Raw genomic sequence first — 17929 nt, forward strand, 5'->3', positions numbered from 1 at the left:
TTATATCTGCTTTTATATTAACATGTTTCCTCATTTCTAAAATTTCAAAATAATTTATAGTGAAGTATTTTAAGACCTGAAAAAAACAAATAGCATATAACCATAAAACAATATATTCATAAGACAAATAGCATTTAATAACGGTTATTCTAATAAATTGATAGTTTAAATACTAAATAAAAAAATTAAACATATTCTCTTCAAAAGGTCTTTCTAAAGATATAAATAAACAATGGCGTAGAATTCTGTTTGTGGATAACGATACTTCTAAAATTATATATAAAAACAATCCTGGTACTATTCAACTGGCGTTTTACATTAATAACAATGAAGAAATATATTCTTAATAATAAAGATAGCAAAATAAAAACAAAAAAATCAGGAGTTTAAAAACTCGATTGGCATGATTGTAATTTTTTTTACAAAGGTAGAACCAATAGTAAATTTTGAAGTCAGAACTAAAGAATATCGCAGGGCTCTAAATGGAAATAGTGAATCTGAGTTTGCAAATCATCCTTTGGATAATGATCACACTTTCGATAAAAATTCAGGTCTGAAAATACTTCACTCAGGATATAAAGCATCGCAAATAAATAATTTTGAAATTTTAGAAATTAGAAAACATGTCAATATAAAATCAGATATAATTAATAAGAAAAAAAAATATAAATAATAATGAAAAATGCCATTACAAAGTGATAAGCTTCTTATCTTCTTATTAAACGCTTGTTAATGGTAAGTAGTCAAGTATTGTGAGCTGCATATTTAAATATTCGCGCCAGTCATTTGGTTCGTTTTTATACCGCCAGAGGTGCGCTCTGTTGGCGTGTCGGCCATCTATAGCCGTGCGTATCGGCCATTGAAGGAACGCGTGATTTTTTTGTAAACGTCAAACATAATCACGTAACTGTGGATAATTTTCATTGTAATGTAATTAATCCAATGGATTATGAACTTTCTAAAACATATTTTCTTCGATATTATCCAAAAATTATATGAGCAGAAACGATGTTTTTGAAGAAATCTCGTATTATTATGAGGCGATCCTATTTTAGTATGAAATCGTGTCTTAATTTTCAAATTAGCGGAATTTACCCGAAACAGACAATTTTAATTTGACCAATCAGAGGGCCTACATCGTCCAGACGCTAGGACAATAATACTATCAGATATCAATATTTTTCAAAATCGTTAATGCAAAAAGTTATTGTTTATTGTCATCAAGATTAATCAAATGATTGTTTATTTTTAAATGCGTGTTAAAAACGGTAGTCGTAGGTATATATTTACCATTATTTCTACTAAATTTAGCATTTCCCCCGTTTTGTTTGATGGAAGCGGTCTTGCAATTGAGCTTAGAACTAGAATGTTCAATCCACCTCAGCAATATATTTTGGGATGCCGTTAGACCAGTCATTCCCAAAGTGGTTTCAACGCGTTGCGCTCAGTTGCAACGTTTTACCAAACTTGTACCAAAGCTTTGCAAGGATGGCGTAGACTTGAACTAATTGTGCTTGCACGGACTTGTTTAATTATTTATTAATAAATTCGAAGAATGTCAGAGACAAATTCTGTTCATTTTTTTACCGAATTTTTAGGAGAAATATTCAAAAAATTTTAAAAATAGTTAATCACTTTTTAGAAGCCGTATGTATGCTACGATAGTTAGTTTTGAAATACAAAATATTAGGATGTCAAACATTATGATGTAACGAGAATTTCGACACTTTAATTGCATTATTACTAAAATTGTTTTTTGTGTTTTACTGATGAATGTGTATCTATAAAACAACAAATATTTTTTACTATTCGAAAATTTTCCACTCTAAAGTAAGCCCCATCAATTTGTCAGCTTCAAAAATATATTAAAGTTGATGCATTTGTAAAAAAAACAATATTAGGAAAGCAAGAGATCTAACCAAAATAGAAAAAATCGGCCTGTGGTCTACGGGACAAAAAAGTTTGAGAACCTCTGCGTTATACAATGAATTCCACCAAAATAAATCGCAACAGTGCTAAAGAGCTTGCGCACATCGGTCAATACATTTCATACTCTAGGCGGAATCATTAGAAAATAGTAGAAACTTGGAGTCACATTGACTAACATTGCAGCCTCGACCCTCGATATTTATTTCGTCTGGGCACAAAGCTCCAGAATATGTTTATAAAAGCTTGGGATTGAGTGCTCCGGATAGAGGATTCTTTTAAGGAGAAGAGCGGACAAAGGAAGTGAAAGGGACTCGACGCGATAGGGCTCTCGAACTGGAGTGTGCCAGGAGATAGAAAAACGAAAAAATAATCTATTTTCATTGTTGAATACACATCTAAACTAAGTGGTTTTGTTATAACAGAAAATATTTAGAAAATATTCGCAGTCAAAGGAATCTTTGAAAATTTTCAGAAATTTCTTTTGGAAAAATACTTGAAGCTTAACTTAGCAATTGTTTCCCGTTCAGACTCGATATTATTATTGATAATATAAAAATTTATTAAAAAGAGTTTTTGTGGTTAGGTCTATTTATAAAAAATATTGACAACCTCTACATTTTTTGATGACAATCAATTCGTCGATTAGCACCATTTTGAATTTTTGACAACGTTCGGTTTCTGTTCAACACCGATTCTCGACCCGTTACAGCTTTTAATCAAATTGTGATCATTTAACAAACACGACAGTCATGTTTTTATGCTATTCAGCTGATCAGAATTGATTCAGAAACTGATTCAGAAACTGAAATGGCCCAATAATTGGCTTTCTGAGTGTCGTAACTGTGCTGATCAACGAATTAATGAAAGGATTTTTAACAATTAAACCTTAGGCAGGTTCATCCACGATGAAATAAATGTATTTTAAAGTCTTAGGCACTTTCGTTTATGATGTAATCAATATATTTTAAACAACCGAACCTTAGTCACGTTCGTTTTTGATGTAATTAATATATTTTGAACAACCGAACCATAGGCGCTTTCGTTTATGATGTAATAAATATATTTTAAGCAACTGAACCTTAAGAACGTTCTTCTGTGATGTAATATATAACTTAAAAATAATGTATAACTTCTTCGCAAATATAGGAAAAGTTTTAGCGAACCGTAAATTGCATAACACAAACACACTAACACAAACAAATAGATCAAATATCATTAAAAAATCACAGATTTATAATAAAAATAACACAGATTTATAATAAAAATAACCTCGGGAGAGGAAATTGACAAAATAATAAACACACTAAAAAACCGAATGAAATTTAAAAACCTATAACACACTTAATCAACCTTAGTATAACACACTCCTGCTTTCCTAGTAGGTACTCTTAAAAAAGGAATAGTGATCTCCATTTATAAATCCGGAGACAAAATGGAAATAACTAACTATAGACCAATCACTCTGTTAAACTCGCTTTCAAAGATTTTCGAAAGAGTATTAAAAAAACAAATTATAAAATACCTAGAAGAAAATAAATTAATCTCGGATAACCAATATGGATTACGAGAAAAAATAGGCACAAAAGAAGCTTTGCCATGTACAATAGATTATATACATAGCAACTTAGATCAAAGGTACAAATGCAAAGCAATATATCTAGATTTAGCTAAAGCCTTTGACTCAATCTGCCCCAATTCACTTTTTAAAAAATTAGAAAATATGTGTATCAAAGGCAAGGAACTCCAACTATTAAAAAGTTATATTAGTAACAGAACACAACAAGTCAAAATTAACAAACATACTAGTAAACCACTGCCGATTACATATGGAGTTCCACAAGGAAGCATACTAGGGCCCGTACTTTTTATTATTTACATAAATGAACTTTGCAGCATGAAAATAGACGGTGAAATAGTTAGCTATGCTGACGACACAGTTTTACTCTTTAAATCTAAGGATTGGAATAATGTATATAACATAGCGAATTGGTAATCTCGCAAGTGAAAACATGGCTAGACTCAAACATACTTACACTTAACATATCAAAGACAAAATTCACAACATACAGTATAAATAGCAAGGGACAGCCAAAAAACAACACTAACACCATAAAAATACACGAATGTTTAAACACCAACATCTGCGATTGCCTTCCTCTAGAAAAAATAGAACAAATAAAGTATCTAGGAATCGTAATTGACCATAACCTTAGATGGATACCTCACATCAACAAATCACAAATAAACTTCTCAAAACAATACACATTTTCCTAAACATAAGAAAAATATATAAAATAAAACAATTGAAAACAATATATTTTGCACTCTGCCAATCAATAATAGAATAAAGAATTATTGCTTGGGGAGGAGCAACAAACTCGGCAATCAATTAAATAGAAACCGCACAGAAAACGATCTTAAAGGTAAAACTAAAAAAACATAGACTGACTGATACAGACCACATATTTAACAGCTGTCACGTACTATATATACGCCAATTATACGTTAAAACACTACTAAACTACATTTTTGACAAAAAAAAATTTAAACATACACAAAATAATACTAAGAGACCAGTTAGACAAGCATACAAAGAAAACATAAAAACTCCGACAGTAAATTCAAGCTTTGAACAAAGACCCTACCAATACCATACTATAAAAGCTTTCAACAGTGTAAAACTTGAAATTAAAATTGAGGAAAATAAAAATAAATTCACACACAAAATTACAAAATGGATTAAAGAACAAAAAAGACAATATTACCAATATTTCATAGCATAACATAAAAATAAAACCTACACGTAACACACAAAACCAATATAAACACATATCACACAAGATCATATTTTAAATGAATTATTTTCTCTGTATTATGTAGATTATATTTTCATATTATAGAATGTGCGGTAAAATACCCAGTGAGGCCAACATTACTGGAAAACTTTGAAATGTAAAAAATATTGTACCAAATAAAAAAAAAATAAAAAAATCAATGTATTTTAATAGAACTGTATTTTTTGAAAATTTAATTGAAAAGTAAACAAATAAAAAATATATATTTAAAAAAATCGTTTTAGTAATGAAATACAGCCCGCCATTTTAATAACTTGTTAGTCAATATCCGATTCAATATTTGTTCATAATAAAAAAAGTTAATTTACTTTGAAGGTTTCTGTTTTCATAAAATAGTTTTCCATGTAATTAAATTAAGATGGATCATTTTCAAGATAATAAATAAATGGCTTCAGTACGGTAGACTTCCCCATCCTTTAAAATTAAATTTATTTTGTAAAAATGTTTTAGTGAGATGGTTTTATTTATGGATGTCTATGTTTTGTTGTTCTGCAAGAGAAGTAAAATGAATTGCAATTGCCTAAATAAGTCTCCAATGTCCTAAATAAGAAGGCGACATCCTTTTCTTATATTTTTACCAGTCTGGCTAGCATCCCTGGTATATTATATAATATTGCATCCCTGGTATAATTTTGATAAAAGAAGCCGCAGATTTTGTAAAAATAATTATGGATTTTTAATAACGGCGTTCAACAGTATTTGGTATCTGCAGTTATATCAGAAATCTGATATGCTTCCGGCACCACTTTTTAAGAACCATTAATTTCTTTCCGTTTTCTTCTACTTGTCAAAAATAAGGTTATTTTTATCGTAGAGGTACAAAATGTTATATTAAACAAATCGAAAACAAATACTACCGTAGAATTTCTTAACAACCGAATGAGTCAAAATAATTGGATATATTACATTCTTCCTTAGCATCGCATTGCAAAGCCTTTATATTTCGTGAATTTGTAATAACATTTAAAGAATAATAAATGTTTTAACCCTCGAAATGCCAGGTGTAAAATGCTAAACGCACGCCTTAAGGCGGCTGATACTATTTTCGGTAATAGCTTACTTGTTTTTTACAAAATTGTATTTTTTTCCGTCTTTAAAAATAACGTGTTTATACATTTATAATTTTTTATGTAGGTACACCTATCCTTTTTAGCTACCCCAGGATAGCTACTTATATTCAAATACATATTTTTTCTCTCTCTAATCTTATAAAAAAATATAAATATATTTTCAGTGTATTATATTTTCCAGCTAAACAAGCGTTTTATTAGCTTATATGAGGATTACTTGTCAATAAATAAAGTACTATTACTTTTAAAAAGCGAAATACATTATGACTTTGACATGTAATTTTGCGACGCGCTGTTTCACATAAAAAATAATATATTTATTTGCAAGTGACAAAACGACGAGCACAAATAATATTAAAAATCATTATTTCCTTTCCGAGCAAATTAAATATATTTTAGCATTCTAGGAGCATTTACATTTATTTAGTGCGGTGAGTTACCAGTAAATCCACGGTGGATTTCTTGGCACAGTAGGGGTTAAGAAATTTAATTTAATCTTAATTGTTTCAGAGGCGGAATACCGGGTGAAGACCAAGATCATAGTGGCGGACTTCACGGAGACCGAGGGAGTGTACGAACACATCGAGAAGCAGCTGACTGGGCTGGAGATCGGCGTGCTGGTCAACAATGTTGGCGTCTCCTACCCGTATCCCGAGTACTTCCTCAATCTGCCCGACAAGTAGGTTCCTTTCACAGACATAGGAATTAATAGACGAGAAGATAATGGCGAGGGGTAAAATCAACTGTTGAAGAACGAAGGGAGTGAAGCTGACTGTGATTCGTCAATAAATCAATCTGACAGTAAATAGGCATCTCGCATTATAATATCACCATTTACTTCTTAAAAGTAAAATCTGCTCTTGAATGAATAGACATTTTTACATGGGAGCGCAAATTACTCGCTACGTTATGAACAAATTTGCGAAGTCCAAATTCGGCAAAAAATTCGGTTGTATTTTCAGAGTCGAATATTTCGTTTAAGTATTTAGTTAAGACACTTTTATAAATGTTCATAATTTACTTCCCAGCAACCAACCAGCTTTGTGTTTCGCATCCAGACGTTTCTCGATGTGATAGTAACAACTGATTCATGTTATACGATGTGAATATGCTTAAAATAAAGTAAAATAATGCTTATATATGGAATGTAATACGACAATTGGGTTTATTCTCTTTTTCACATCTATTTTTACAAGTTTTCATAGTACAAGTCAACATTTTGCCGTTTTATTTCGTAAAATGAACCGATGATGCCTCGACCATAGTTCGCACAAGAATGATGACGTCACGTTTTTAAATTTCACTTGAGGCCATACGCGAGCACAGCCGGCTCCAATGGAACCGGTATGGGGAGTGGGGATAATACGCTTTTAATCACTTAGGGCAGGTCTACTAATATTCATATGTCTATGGTTCCTTTACATTAAATTATGTTGGATTGTTGGTTTGATTTCGGCAAGAATTTGGGTGTGGAACGCTACAAGAAACTACTTCCAAAAATGTCATTGGAAGCACTCGCAGACACTAAAGTTTCTACATATTATGGTATTTGGAGCCGGATTCGAACCAGCAGGTGCTGCCAGCAGTCTCCAGTGTTCCAATATTCTCCTGTTATGTTTAATGATATTCGGAGATTTTTAGAGTAAAATAATTTACTGTTTTCTAGACGATGATTGTAAATTGTAACGTCATAATGTTTTTAAATAAAATACTTGGTTCATCCCAAACGTTATTTTTTATGATTCTACATGTACGCAATTGATGCAATGTTTATATGACTTTTCCATGAGCAAAGGATACCATCGAAAACAACAATTGTGTGCTTTTATTCACATTTGTTAATAAGTTATTTAATTTAATCGAAAAGTTTATTATATGGTAAGTTTATAATAACAAATATGAGTGCAGGACAAAAAAAAGGAAATTCAAGATAGTTCCACATGTTCTCATTCCTTCTTGAAATACATTAATGGACAAAGCGTCGAGCCTTGTGGCACACCGCTTTTCCAATTCTTTGAACACCTATTCTATAGAGCGGCGTGTCTCTTGTAGTCTGTTGTCTCACATTCACCGAGTCTAGGGTCTAGTGTCTAGATGGTGATGTGAATTTGTCAGAGGAGGTCCTGACGGTGCTCCGACACCGTTGCTCTTAGCCGGGCTTCCTTTAAGGCTCTAGTCCCAGGGGAGAAGGCTGTATGCATACGGAAATAGTGAGGGAGGGGTGTACAAAGGCTCAGAGTGTATGTAGAGTTGTATGCAGGATGTAAAATATCATTCGCTTTGAAAATGTATGCATTTTGAAATGGAATTGAAAACACATATACATAGAAACGTACCTACAAGTTTAGATACCAATCACGATCTAAAATAGAGTATTACGTGCTAATAAATTGTCAACTATTGATTGTTTTGTTTTTAAAAACGTACATTAAATTTACAGGTAAAATATTTTCATTCCTTTTTAAATCGATTTAAATCCGTGTTATGTATTTGTCCAAACGTGAGCATCGGTAACATGCTAATCAATTATAATCACATTGCTAGAGAGATAACTTTATATTTTTTAGTGCTAATTTGAATTGTTTTTTAAAAATGTCGTTCTGAATTCCATCAGGATATCCAGGAGTGGTGCCCATCTGAATATATATGTCGGAATATTTTCCATCTGAAAAAGGAGAATGAAACGCAATACAATATAATACTTTTGCCATGATATTCTTACAATTTTAGAACACGTGTGCACATATTATATATTCGTAGAATTTGTATCATTATTATTTTGTTCATCATCCGGTTGAAGGCTTATTGCGTGGTTGGGTCTCAATTGATGTAGAATTTCTAAATGTCACCGCCCTTCACGAGAATAATTGTCTTACAAAAATCTGACATAATATCCTTATTTCCCGAGTATAACGAACTTCCCTTTCCACGTGAATTTTTCATTACAACCCCAATTATCATACATATTAATGTTATTTCGTTCACGTTTCAGTTTCACATAAAATAATTTCCTCTTTAAAAGTAAACGAAAACCAAAATTTCAGCGAATTGTCTCCTTAGATAAGAAGGTTCCATCTTACATACACATGTTATGAGATAATAAGCTTTAAAACAAATCTTTCTGGAGCCCATTATCGCATAACATAATTCCGAATACGCAAAGGCAGCATTTCTCCTGAAAAAGCTCCGTAAAGTGTAGGATTTCGCTTCGTCGGTGTAATGGATTAGTGCACGGACCGCAGAGAACTCGTCACGGGTTCGATCCTCGGGCCGGAAGGCTCTATGTGTATGGATTGTGGAAGGTTCTGCCTGACCTCTGTGATTAATGAGGTCTGCGGCGCCCCGTGACCTCGGGGTGATTTAAGACTTTTTGAGTTCTTTGGGCCGGTTTAACGAATCTGGAATATAGCGGAGTTAGGTGTAAATGAATTGTTACGGAGTTGTTGTTACGTGTAAAATATATTCACGCACCTTTTGTGAATTTGGCCAATGCTGTGATTTTATTTTTGACTGTAATTATTTTGAGTAAGTTGAGCTCGTCGATGCTGAAGGTTTTTAGTTTTTTTTAAATGAAAATTCGTCTATTATGAAAGAAAAAAATGTAAGGATACTTTTTTTAAATTTAAGGATGTGCGTAGGTACTGACACTGACAGATTAATGACCCCTACACTAACCACCAAATTTTTGAAATGAATGAATTGTTAATATAAAGCTAAAAATCGTATCTCGTAATCGTATAAATATTTAAAGAAAAGTGTCTGTGGTGAGCGGTCTCGCGGGTGTATTTGATTTTTATGCAAATCTACAGTTTTATTCAGAGATTGATCTTGCACAATTTACCATCAAAACCAGAGGAGGAGGGTCACTGTCCACGATATTTCGAAAAACCAATCTGATCAATTTTTCCCAGCCCTTTCAGCAGAATTTTGACAGTTCTTGGTGAAATTATGCCCACCTTTGAAATACGAGGAATATTACTGTCTACATCTGATTTTGAAAAACTCTGTTTAAAGCCTGGGCAATGCCGGAAAGTTCAGCTAGTCTTCTTCTTTTAATATATAAAATTTCAGCCTGCGAATGTTTCTGCAAAACTCGAAAAGTAGTCTACCGATATCGCTGAAAATTTCAAAGTTTATTGTTATTAGTACCAGGAGTGTTTAGAGAGTGGTTTAAATGGTAGAAAAGTCGGGGATGCTCAAGGAATACTTAACACAATATCTCTGCACCGAAATGAGATACGGAGTAGAATTGAAGTCGATATAAATGTAGTTTTTTAATAGTAACATTTTGGTATACAGTAGTGAATGGTGGGAGAAGTCGGAGATGCACAATAAAGACATTAGCAATAGCGAAGCGTTGATGGGTCCATTAGTATATTATAAAACTAATTTTCGATTTATTTTGCTATTCATGGCTTTTATTACTTGGTCTTTGAATATTGATGTGTGTCTCATAATTCAATTTATTTACCAAAATTCTGTGATATTTAAGTCAAAGCTTTACTCTTTATTGCTGTTCTTATTCATTAAATAAATGAGAATTGGGTCACAAACATGTTTTAATATCGCTGAAACTGCGGCAGTGCACTTCGGTGAAGCTAAAAGTTTTGTGTTCGCCATCAATTCGATATTGCCGCCAACGCCATCTGTGAAATAAATCCGAAACTACAGTAATGGTTTTTAGTTTCATTCATAAAACGTTTTCTCGATAGGTGGCAGTTAAAGCAACTCGAATAGACGGAATTAAATTACTCGGAACAAAATAAAATCGAGTGATTTCCAAAAGCCGTAGAAGGATTGACATTAACCGAAGCAATTTCTAATTTTGTACAAAATAAATAAGACTTCAACCAAATCATTTTATTTTTTATGTGCAACATTTATATAATTCTATGACAAAACTCAACATGATTTGCATAACTTTAAGTTCTTGTCTAAAATGACTAATGAAACCTTCAAGGAAATGTCAAGAGATTGTCATGCTTTTATGTTGGGTCAAAACGTCCGTTCTGAAAAGTGGAATATAGAGCAAGCCGTGGTGTCGCCCTTGGCGGTAGTTGTTCGGTACAAACAATTTATGGTATTTCAGGAGGCTGTCATTAAAATAGTTTAATATTTTAAATGCTGTTACTGTAAAGGGGTCCCATTCCTCCTAGATTAAAGACTTTAGTAGCATGTTTCGGAGAAATCCATGTGGTGCATGAATCGCGGGTGTTCACCATACAATCTCATATAAAGATACCTAAGAATTAGATTACCGCATACGAGGAAAAAACAGAATCACAGAATTGATTAATTTATTAGTATTAAAGATGTATGTAAATGCCCAAATGTCGGAAGAATTAACGTATTTAAAAAAATGTTATGTTTATTGCACATATATAACTATACAGATAATGTAATGCAACCAGGTAAAAATTGGTTTATATACGTAAAATATACAATATATTATGTATTTTTTCTTTTTTAATTTGTTCTAGTAATTGTATGTATGTTATAAAAAAATATGTATTTGTATTACGGGAAGTTTTTTGTCTGTTTTGGTTTACATTTGTAATTTTTACCTTAAATCTGTTTTTTTCCTTGTTTTACAAAATATTATTTTTCATTTTCCTGCATTATAATTTAAATCATGCACGACTCTCATAATACGGGCATGAGCCTAGTACGGTAGTAAAGAAAATCGCAAAAAAATATTTATAAAATTAATTAATAAAATACAACATTAAATAAAATTAAATGCATCGAAGTATATTTTACTTGTTATTGTACTCAAAAAATTAATACCAGTGAGCTTACACAGATATTAGTTACTTCAGGCAATAATTGAAAATTTTACAACATTAAGATTTTTTCTTTAAATGTATTACGTTAATTAGCAATATTAGTTCACTTTCATTTTGGTGAAGGTATATTTAGGATAAATATAGTAATTATTGTTAATTCAAGGTTTGACTGCCCTGACGCTTTTTCATACATCCTGGATAGAATATAATATTTCACAACAATAACTTCGTGTTGAATTCTGTTATGGATATAATAAATATTTTTTTAATCGTTAAAAAAAAGGTAATAAATATATAAGTAAAAAAAAAACAAGAAAAAACAAATTTTCTTCACATTTTCACAGTATGTTTGCGGCATGCTTTTTTGGGCACAACAGAATTTTTGTCCATTTACAATGTACGTGTAACATAAAATATAAATTTAAAAAATTACATTAAACACATATTTATAATGGGTAATGAATGACATTTGCATGCTCCTTGAATCTTTCAAGGCTACTGTTAAAATGTGAACCGTTTTAGACATATAATATAACGCCATAACTCTTGTCACACTGTGCCGAGCAAGTAAGTCCATTCTGCTGTGTGGGATACATAGCAGATTATGGTGCCGTCCCTGGCTGTAGTTGTTTGGTACGAATAGCATTCTAGGAGGTATGCGATATCTATTCATAATTTTATACGCTGTTAATGCAAGGGCCCCACTTCTTGACTATAGACTTTAGTAGCGCGTTTTATTGAGAAAATCTTCGTGATGCGTGAATCCCCGCTCCTCTCAATGTATTCTCATAAACTAGCCATCAGAGTGGAAGATACTCTCTATTTCGCCCTTGTCCTGAATTGAAACGTTGCTTGAAATGACTTTACCCGTGTTTGGTGACCAGATCTGATTAACCAGGTACATCCCCATCTTCCTCTATCACATCTCATTCCCATCCCCACTCCCTGCAGCCACACAACATATCCCAATTGGGGACGCCATAATCTCACTGGGAGCAGTGAATATTTTTAAGCACTTTGATTAGGTACTAAAATAAATGTAGAACTGCCTAATTGGTCATATTTTGATATTGTTATGCAGTCGATTATTGTTCGCATTTTCTATATAAATAATGATTAAATCGGTTGTCAAACAATGCGGTTATTTGAGATATTTATTTCCCATACAACATATGCCCAGTAAAAAGCATCGAAAGCTTTTATGCCGTAATAATATAAACAGTCAGGTGCAAACATATATGAAAGTTGAATGACTGAAAAATTTGAACGGAGAAAGGAACCTGGAACCATTGAATAAAGAAACAACTAGAAATAATACCTTCGTCGCAGATTTGAATAGAAACCGATGTCGCCACTGGCTTTATCTTTTAGTTCTAGCTCATTTAGAACAATTTCTATCTCACTTAGCACTTGGCTGCCATCGCTTAAAGCCATCCCATTTGATCGAAATTATAAATTCATAATCAAGATGATGTTCCGTATTTGAAGTTTAAAGGAGAATCCCACAGACTTTTGGACCACGAAATACGCCCACAAGTAATGTTATTCTTTATGCAATGGCTGGAAAGAAATAAATAATTATACATTAAAATAAATCACGTGAAATTAATTTATTTTTCTGGCAAAGATAGGTAATTTTTTTGTTACTTTACCAAATATGTGTGAAAATATTCTTGGAAAATCCTGTTATTTTTAATTTTATGGAGCACTATCCATAAAGGCTGGCTCAAAAGCGTTGGTAAATATTATAAATAGCTGAAATCTCCGGCGTTGCTCGATTTCATCAGGAAAATATCAAATTTCTGTTTTAATCAGTGGAAAAAGCGGATGGTTTTTCTAAATCTCATATAACATTTCTTCTGTTTTGAAGTTCAAGCATTTGTGAATTTTATTAAGTCTCTATTAAGTCTCGTAATTAAACTGTAGATTTGCATTAAGGAAGGTCAAGAAAAGGTGTTGAAGAAGGTTGAATGTTGGACTGTTGACTGCAGTGTTATATTTGTTTTTGTCACACGCTTACGTAATTTTGCAGCAGACTGTTTTATCTATGTTGGATTAAACAAGAGAAGATAAACTTGGCCACCCAAGATAAGTAATTTCCCTTGTTTGCTTGTTTTTGCTTGACTCCCCTCCAATTTTTTTGCCCTCAGAAAAATATCTTATTGTCTCGAGGAGTGGATTATATTGCGTATTATGATTTTAAGATTTCCCATTAATCTGTTACCGAGAAGACAATCTAATACTTTGTCTTCTTAAATTATAACAAAAGTTTGTTGTTGAAAAACACCAAACAAAGACTCTTATTTTTTGGCTTTTTGACTTGAAAATTACAATGAACACTTGGATTTAAAAAAAAATGTATTTCGCGATTTATTTGGTATTGTTCTATATTTTTGGTTTATTTATTTTAAATTTGTGTCGTCATTATACATAATGCATTAAATTATGAAAGAACCCTACAAAATAAATCGAAAGGCTTTTATTAAGTTACATACTAGGCCAAATAATGATACATTTGTAATAGATATATGCATAGTGATATTTACAAGTAAAATGTACGGTGAGGAAAAGCTGCAATACGGGGGTGAATACATTATGGCCCAGTTAAAAAAGCAATAAAAATTAGTTTCTCCATAGGCAGTGCCTGTTCTAAGAAACTAATCACGACTTTGATTTTTATTGTTTGGTGCGTAATATCAAATATTCCAAATTTAAAAAAAATATATTAACTCTATAATATTATTATTAATCCAGCGACGAATTCCGCGGCGATGAAATGAGTGATGAAACATGCAATAAAACTTATGATGAAACATGCGATGTAATAATCACTGATGAAACTGGCGATGTTGTGTTGAATCGAGTGATGAAGCACGCGATGAAATCACTGTTGAAACTGGCGATGTTGTGTTGAATCTAGTGATGAAGCACGCGATCAAATCTCTGTTGAAACTGGCGATGTTGTGTTGAATAAAGTGACGAAGCACGCGATGAACTCACTTGTATCATTAGTCATATTAATTGATGTTTTTCTCGATCGAGATCCAGAACATTGGTAATTGTAATAATTTTGTAAGTATCTGTTTCAATTTTCAATCCAATGTTTACAAAGTTAATAGAAAAATAGTAGAAAAACATTGAAAAAATGCATTAATTAGTTATAACTTTTAATCAACAGATGTTAATTTTAAAACACGTATAAAGTCATGCCAAATGATATGCCAGATATCTATTTACTGCTTTCGGCATGGCCTTCACGGTGGAGGTCTGAAGGTTAAGGCTCTCGACTAGCAATCCGAAAGTCACGGTTTCTAATACAGGAGTACGCAAGTAAATTTTATTATATAATCTTCAACCTCACAACATACAACAATTGGGGATGCCATGGTCTCACTGGTTCCAGAATTAAAAAAAAATATATTTAGAATTCTATCCGAACCGCATTCAGCGTGGAGATCACAAATTATTCGTAAATAACATGTTTTATGGACAAAACATTCGACATGATGACGAACCCCAATGCGAAATTTTAGGTGTAAATTTTTTTAAATGTTAGTCAGTTATTTTTCTGTTATTTCCAGTCCAGATTTGATAATTGAGTTATTAATTTATTTTTATAGGTGAGAGTTTGTTGTATAACTTTACAGCTAACAATTCAGAAATTTTTTCTCCAAAGGTTGTATTACACTCTGGTTTGGTTGCTTATTTGTTTTGCTGTGGTTTTACGATTAACTGAGGTGTTTCCTTTGTGTCTTTTTTTCTTGGAACGTCGAACTATAGATTTTTATTGTTGAAGTACTTATGGGGATCTTTTAAATGGACTATGATACATTTCTGAGTTATATTTAGTCATTTTAGATGATTTGGTATTGCTCAGCCCCGAACTACTGTTTAATATTACAAATGAGAGTGCGTTTAACCCCTCAAGACTCAGAATAATAATAATAATAATTGGATAATTTGTAGAGCGCCGTTTTTGTGAAAAATCACCTCAAGGGCGCTGTACAATTTATTTCCTAGGATCTACATTTGTTATTTAGGAAAGATACCAACAGATGCTTACCTGGAAAGTCACTTCCGACAAACACACTTATATTAAAAAGTTTATGCTTATAAAATATAAAACTGCACGCAGAGGACACTATATAAAAAAAAACACTGGTCATCGCATGACCTTAAGTCTGCTTTAGTTTTTATTTTAATTTAACTGTATTTTAACTGTCTTAAAAAGCCTACAAATTGTTAGTTGTTATCATTTTTATTTATTTATTTTTAATTATTATTTTTATTCATTTTATTTTATTTTCAGTTTTTTTTTAACATTTTGTTAATTTAAATTGCCGTCGACTGTGAAAGTGTAGGTTTCTGAAATTATGGATACGACTGTCTGAAAAGGTGCGTTTTAAGTTTAGACCTAAATTCCGTCGAGTCTGCGATCATTCTCAAATCATGCGGCAGTCCATTCCAGGCTTTAGGTCCTGACACGGCGAAAGCACGCTCACCGAACTTAGTATCTGGTGTGCGCTTTGGTTCCTTCAACCTTCCGATAGCTGATGACGTTGCTGACCTAAGGGTTGACTGTCGGGAATTGGAATCTTCTGGAATACACAATTCTGATAAGTAAGCCGGAGCCATTCCGTCAAGTGACTAAAATACCATACAGCATACCTTGAACTGGATTCTTTCAGGACATTTGAGCCAGTGCAGATTTTTGAGATGCTCTGAAATGTGGGAGTATTTAGATACTCCGGTGATAAGCCTTGCCGCGGCGTTGAAAACGGATTGTAATTTGTTGATTTGACATTTGGGGAGACTTGCATATATTCCGTTGCAATAATCTAGACGTGAAACAACATAGGAATTGACTAACAATTTAGTCGCCTCTGTTGGCAGGTTTCTCCGCACTGCTTTAATTTGCCTTAATTGAAAGAATCCCGTGCTAACAGTTCTCTTCACCTGAGTTTTAAGGGAAAGGGAAGGACAATACTAGCTAAAAACATCATATTCCACTAGAGCTTTAAAAGGACAGATCTTACCGGGGAGTCCGTACACAATAAAATTTTTCTTTTTTTTTTTTTTTATAATTCGGAGTTATGTGTTTAGTTCATCGTTGGACAAACAAAAATATTCTTTGTTTTTTCGTTGGCAGTTGAAAGTTAAAAAGATAATTTCTTTATTGTGTTACCAGCACAAAAAGTGAAGTTCCGTTTACTTATTCCCTACAAAAAGGAATATGTTTTCTAAATATCTAGTCTTTTAAACATTATGGACCTTTCGAGTCAAAATATATCGCAAAGATTTTTTGTCAACATTTTCATGTTTGATATAAAAATATAATTATTTAAAAAAATATCAATGTTTATGTCAAATACAAACATCTGAAATATTATAGTTTCTTAAATAATAACTTCAAAAATACTAAATTTATAACATAATATTTGAAATACCCCTAAAGCAATCCGAACTTTCATTAAAAATTTCACCGTCGTCTTTAGGTCTCGTAGGTAAAAATGCCTCGAGGGTTAAAATTGATATTCAGAGAACATAGATATTCTTTCATCTACTGTCTTAAAGTTGGGGATGTAACCTAGGTATATGGGTAGTATGGAAATGTAACCTACGTAGGTATAGTTTACAACTACTGCTATTTTAGAAAGCATCTCCACTGGCCGGGTTCCAATATACGACGCTAGATGACTATAGTTTGACAGTTCGACAAGGAATGTCTCAAATATATAATATAAGTTCCCGTGTCAGCCCAGTTTGAATATTAAACTTTGGCTTTTGATAAGGGAGTAAGAATTTGTCGAAGAACTGGGCAAACAGAAATTCTTTTGCAAACTTAAAAAATTCTCTTAAGGAATTAAATATATTTAAATAATTTCACACATTTTAGCACTAAATGAAAAATCAGATACCTTAAACTACCAAAAATTAAGTACCCATCTTCTTATATACAAATTATGTGGATATGGGTATTCCGTGTGGTTTATTTGAATTATTTATGCTAAACGTATTACTAAAATCTCAAATGTGTCTAGAGGGATCACGCCAGAAGTTGCAAATTCATCGACTAGATAATAGAAAAAGCCGACATAGCTCAGTGGTTCAGAGCACCTAACCGAATATATATAACCTAACCTAACCTAACCTAACCGAATATCAGAAGGTACGGGTTCATTTTCCGTTGGCGGCATTTTGTTTTATTCGGAAGATATATTTAATTTGTATTTATATTTCAGGCGACTAATTATTTGTTATCCTTTGTGCTATGCATAAAACTTTGTCT

The 17929-nt window shown here is 32.3% G+C and overlaps 1 protein-coding gene across 1 annotated transcript in view; it reads left to right on the forward strand.

The window, feature by feature from the left end:
• The window catches only part of spidey (hydroxysteroid 17-beta dehydrogenase 12 spidey), an 89763-nt gene that overhangs the window by 43178 nt on the left and 28656 nt on the right, over positions 1–17929 (forward strand). The window contains exon 4 of the mRNA XM_089645525.1: positions 6365–6533. Coding sequence (XP_089501651.1) covers positions 6365–6533 — 169 coding nt within the window. The remainder of the gene's footprint in view (positions 1–6364; positions 6534–17929) is intronic.

The sequence above is a fragment of the Hesperophylax consimilis genome, chromosome 22, assembly GCF_061612785.1.
Source record: "Hesperophylax consimilis isolate HC1 chromosome 22, BYU_Hcon_1.0, whole genome shotgun sequence".
Classification (NCBI taxonomy): domain Eukaryota; kingdom Metazoa; phylum Arthropoda; class Insecta; order Trichoptera; family Limnephilidae; genus Hesperophylax; species Hesperophylax consimilis.